This window comes from Hyperolius riggenbachi, chromosome 8 (genome assembly GCF_040937935.1).
Source record: "Hyperolius riggenbachi isolate aHypRig1 chromosome 8, aHypRig1.pri, whole genome shotgun sequence".
Classification (NCBI taxonomy): domain Eukaryota; kingdom Metazoa; phylum Chordata; class Amphibia; order Anura; family Hyperoliidae; genus Hyperolius; species Hyperolius riggenbachi.
Window position 1 is genome coordinate 394,001 of NC_090653.1, and position 6,000 is coordinate 400,000.

Below are 6,000 nucleotides of genomic sequence, written 5' to 3' on the forward strand. Positions count from 1 at the left end.
GCTGTATGCTGTACTACAGCCCTGCAGCACACACACCGAGTGCAGCCTGACACCACGCCAATCACCAGGACCGTATGCTATACTACAGCCCTCCAGCACACACACACCGAGTGCAGCCTGACACCACCCCAATCACCAGGGCCTTATGCTATGCTACAGTGACAACGGTACAGTGACAGTAACAAAGGATTGGGGAGATATGGAGAGTATTGATAGTGACATTGCTGATTGGGTGATATAGCTATAATCTTGGCGATATTGGAAGTACATGTCTGTTTGAGATTTTCTCACCCCTTCACAAAGCTGTCGGAGGTTCCTCCAGATTTTAGCGCCGTCAGGTTTTTGGCTTCTTTCACCCAAACGTGAAGTTCTGCCCCTTCGTCTGGCTTACCTGGAATCAAACCAAATAATCACTGTTTGAAACACAACTTTTATCGTCCAGCGCTGCACTCTATAAATATAATAAATAATACAAATGGCCTGTTTACCCCAAGGGGCATCGCTGATCATTTCAGGGGAACGTCTTACAGGCAGTTCACTATTTTATATAATGCGTTATGTGTAAAGTAAGATGAGCATAAATGAGTGACAAGCTCAGGAAAATGCACATATGACTTTGGCGCTATTCTCATACAGGAACCAACAGCCAGCCAATCAGTGAGCTTACCAAGTATAACGCCCACATGATAAGGTCTGAGCATTTCCGCTATTGGGAAGTCCAGGGGTACTAATCTGCTCCTACTCCCCCACTCCCTCCAGCTATGGCTGCCGGTTAATGGTCCAGGAATGTTAGGGTTACCCTAACCCTAACCCTGCCTAAACCTAAGACCCCCCTGGTGGTGCCTAAACCTAACCACCCCCCTGGTGGTGCCTAACCCTAAGACCCCCCTGGTGGTGCCTAAACCTAAGACCCCCCTGGTGGTGCCTAAACCTAACCACCCTGGTGGTGCCTAAACCTAAGACCCTCCTGGTGGTGCCTAAACCTAAGACCCCCCTGGTGGTGCCTAAACCTAAGACCCCCCTGGTGGTGCCTAAACCTAAGACCCCCCTGGTGGTGCCTAAACCTAAGACCCCCCCTGGTGGTGCCTAAACCTAAGACCCCCCTTGGTGGTGCCTAACCCTAAGACCCCCCTATGGATAATAATGTTTTACAAACATTAATAAATAAAAAATGTAAATAAAAAAATGTAAATAATTTTTTGGGGTGGATAATAATGTTTTATTAATGTTTTAGAAATAGTGATTTAGTATCTTTATAAACGTTATTCGTCACGGGCTCATTTTGTAAAGTTAAATCATCACAAACATAGTTATAAAACCTTAAATATCTCCGGGCGCCGTTTGTAAAACGTTAATAATCTCCGGCGCCTTTTTTTCCCTGTTCGGCGCCCATTAAACACTATTTATAATAGGAGTGAATGGGGCGCCCTTTTTGTCCACTTGTCTCATGCACCCAAATCTCCTGCTTCCCTGTCCCTCTACTCTTTGGTTTGGAAAGAGTCAGTCCTGTACCATAAACCTTCTCTGCTTATTGAAGTATACATAGACACATTGAAATATAAAGCGGATTATAGAATTCTTCTGAAAACAATTCATCATATAGGATATAACTGCATATTTTAACTTCATACTTTTACAATATTTTCTCTTTGTCTAATTTATGAACAAATAAATAAATGAATGATTTCCTCTGGCAGATGTCACTATTAAATAGGAAAACCCCCTTGTTATGATCATTGTTTACAGTCCAAAATGCCTGAAAACTCAAACATCTTCCTTCTCATAATCTAGGATTGTTTACGGTTCTTCCAGCCAGGGCCGGGCCGAGGCATAGGCTGGAGAGGCTCCAGCCTCAGGGCGCAGTGTAGGAGGGGGTGCACAATTCATTCAGCTGTCATTCCCAATTGTGTTTGAAGCAGAAAGAAATAAGAAAAGGGGATACATGACAGTGACTGCAAGCCAGATAACTAGATATTAAGGTGTTGGGGAGGTTGTGGGCCCTGGGGCACCTCTTAGTCTAATAGCAATCAGTGTGTGACGGCTGGGGTGGGAGGGATGGAGGGGCGCACTTTGCTGTCTCAGCCTTGGGTGCTGAAGGACCTTGTCCCGGCTCTGCTTCCAGCTGAGCCAAGAGCATCCTGTATGATATGTACCAAGTACTTACTTACACACTGCAGCATTTACATGCATTTCAAAATGATCAATTCCATTATATGTCATTATAGGGTTTAAGAATAATTATTTGTTTATTTACAAAGAGTGTGTGTGAGTGTGTGTGTCTGTGTCTGTGTGTGTGTGTGTGTGCAGTGTGTGTGCAGTGTGTGTGTGTGTGTGTGTGTGTGTGTGTGTGTGTGTGTGTGTGTGTGTGTGTGTGTGTGTGTACTGTGTGTGTGTGTGTGTGTGTGTGTGTGTGTGTGTGTGTGTGTGTACTGTGTGTGTGTACTGTGTGTGTGTGTGTGTGTGTGTGTGTGTGTGTGCGTGCGTGCGTGCGTGCGTGCGTGCGTGCGAGTGTGTGTGTGTGTGTGCGTGCGAGTGTGTGTGTGTGTGTGTGTGTGTGTGTGTGTGTGTGTGTGTGTGTGTGTGCGAGTGTGTGTGTGTGTGTGTGTGTGTGCGTGCGAGTGTGTGTGTGTGTGTGTGTGTGTGTGTGTGTGTGTGTGTGTGTGTGTGAGAGTGTGTGTGTGTGTGTGTGTGTGTGAGAGAGTGTGTGTGAGAGAGTGTGTGTGAGTGTGAGTGTGTGTGTCTCGAAAACGGCTTGACTGATTTGAACGAAACTTGGTACACAGATCCCTTACTACCTGGGATGATATGTTCTGGGGGTCTAGTGGCCCCCCTGCACACCTGGGCGGAGCTACAAACAGCAAATCAGATTTCACCCATTCATGTCAATGGGAAAAAAATGTAAAAGGCTGCCATTCTCACAGTAATCAAGCCAGAGTCCCCACGCTTGGCACAGTTGGTCACTTGGTGACCGAGGTTACAAATCCAGGAAAAGTGGGCGGAGCATAAAACAGCCAATCAAATTTCAGCCATTCATTTTAAATGGGAAAATGTAAACTGCAGCCATTCTTACACTGCTAATTGCAGGAGCCTCAAACTTGCCACACCTGGTCACTGGGTGAATGCGATTAAGATTCAGAAAAGTGGGTGGAGCTTACAACAGCCAATCAAAATTCACCTATTGATTTTCAAGGGGAATATTGAAACTCCTGCCATTCTTACACGGTTTATGGCAGAGGCTTCAAACTTGCACCAGTCAGTCATTGGGTGACTGGGGTCCAAATTCACCAAAAGGGGCGGAGCCACAAACAGCCAATCAGATTTCCTTCCTGGATAAACATCTTCCATTCACACATTTTTAATGCCAGGAACCTGAAAGCTCACAAACTTCGTAATTGAGTGACTGTGTCTAGGTTACAAAAAGTGGGTGGAGCCAAAAACAAATTTCACTGGGAAAATATAAACTGCAGCCATTCTTACACTGCTATTGGCAGGGTTCTCAGATTTTGCACAGTTGGTCACTGGGTTTCTGGGATTAATATTCAGGAAATGGGTGGAGCCTACAACAGCCAATCAAAATTCACATGTTGACTTTTATGGAAAATATTTAATTTGCTGCCATTCTTACACTGTTAATAGCAGATGCCTCAAACCTGCTACAGTTGGTTACTAGGTGACTGGGGTTCAAATTCAGAAAGGGGCGGAGTCACAAACAGCCAATCAAATTTGCTTAATTTCAATGGGAATATACAAATTATCGATACCAAGGACCCCAAAGCTCATAAACTTGATAATTGAGTGACGGTTTGAAAAAGTGGGCGGTGCCAACCACTACATTTTTTTTACATAGGAAAATATAACCTGCAGCCATTCTTACACTGTTATTGGCAGGGTTCCCAAACTTGACACAGTTGGCCACTGGCTGACTGGAATTAATATTTAGAAAGTGGGAGGAGCCTACAAAAGTCAATCAAAATTTACCTATTGATTTTTCGAAGGGAATATTTACATTGCTACCATTCTTACACTGTTAATGGCAGAGGTCTCAAACCTGATACAGTCAGACATTAAGTGACTGGGGTTCAAATTCACTAAAGGGGTGGGGCCACAAAAAGCCAATCAGATTTGTTAGATTGATTTCAGCCATTCTGTTAGTGGCAGGGTTCTCAAACTTGACACAGTTGGTCACTGGGTGACTGGGACTAATCAGGAAAGTGGGTGGAGCCTACAGCAGCCAATCAAAATGTAACTATTGATTTTCAAGGGGAATATTTACATTGCTGCCCTTCTTACACTCTTAATGGCAGATGCCTCAAATCTGGTACAGTCAGTCACTGGGAGACTGGGGTTTACATTCTGTAAAGGGGGCGGGCCACAAATAGCCAATCAGATTTGTTTAATTTAAATGGCAAAAAGGCCAAGGACCCCAAAGCTTATAAACTTGGTCATTGAGTGACTGTATGTCAAGGTTACAAATAGTGGGAGGAGCCAAAACCAACTAACTTTTTACATGGGAAAATATAAACTGCAGCCATTCTTACACTGTTAATGGCAGGGTTCCCAAACTTGACACAGTTGGTCACTGGATGACTGAGATTAATATTCAGAAAAGTGGGTGGAGCCTAAAAAAGGCAATCAAAATTCACCTGTTGGTTTTCAAGGGGAATATTTAATTTGCTGCCATTCTTGCACTGCTAATGGCACAAGCCTCAAACCTGGTACAGTTGGTTATTGGGTCACTAGGGTTCAAATTCAGAAAATGGAGCAGAGCCACAAACAGCCAATCAGATTTGTTTTGTTTTTTACTGGGAAAATACAAATTATTGGTGCCAGAACCGCAAAGCTCACAAACTTGGTCATTGAGTAACTGTGTGTCCAGGTTACAAAAAGTGGGCGGAGCCAAAAACAAATTTCACTGGGAAAATATAAACTGCAGCCATTCTTACACTGTCTTCTTACAGGGTTCTCAAACTTTTCCCAGATGGTCACTGTGTGACTGAGATTAATATTCAGGGAAGTGGGTGGAGCCTATAATAGCCAATCAAAATTCACCTGTTGATTTTCAAGGGGAATATTAAAATCGCTGCCATTTTTACACTGATAATAGCAGATGCCTCAAAACTGCTACAGTTAATCACTGAGTGACTGGGGTTCAAATGCTGAAGAAGGGTGGAGCCACAAACAGCCAATCTGATTTGTTTAATTTCTGTGGGAATATACAAATTATTGATGCCAAGGACTCCAAAGCTCACAAACTTGGTCAGTGAGTAATTGCATGTTAGGGTCATCTGTATATATATACATATATATATATATATATATATATATATATATACACACATATATCTATATATACACATATACATATATATATATATACACATATATATATACACATATACATATATATATATATACACACATATATATATATATATATATACACACACATATATATATATATATATACACACACATATATATATATATATATATATATATATATATATATATATATACACATATATATATATATACACATATACATATATATATATATATATATATATATATATATATATATATATATATATATATATATATATATACATATACATATACATATATATATATATTTATATATACATATACATATATATACATATATACAGTGCTGTGAAAAACTATTTGCCCCCTTCCTGATTTCTTATTCTTTTGCATGTTTGTCACACTTAAATGTTTCTGCTCATCAAAAACCGTTAACTATTAGTCAAAGATAACATAATTGAACACAAAATGCAGTTTTAAATGATGGTTTTTATTATTTAGTGAGGAAAAAAAACTCCAAATCTACATGGCCCTGTGTGAAAAAGTGATTGCCCCCCTTGTTAAAAAATAACTTAACTGTGGTTTATCACACCTGAGTTCAATTTCTGTAGTCACCCCCAGGCCTGATTACTGCCACACCTGTTTCAATCAAGAAATCACTTAAATAGGAGCTAT

General features: G+C 41.2%; 1 protein-coding gene across 3 annotated transcripts in view; it reads right to left on the reverse strand.

Moving 5' to 3' along the window:
- The window catches only part of SYTL4 (synaptotagmin like 4), a 358,613-nt gene that overhangs the window by 32,501 nt on the left and 320,112 nt on the right, over window positions 1–6,000 (reverse strand). For all 3 annotated transcript variants that reach the window (XM_068249964.1, XM_068249962.1, XM_068249963.1), the window contains one exon: window positions 292–391. In XM_068249964.1, the coding sequence (XP_068106065.1) occupies window positions 292–391 (100 nt within the window). The remainder of the gene's footprint in view (window positions 1–291; window positions 392–6,000) is intronic.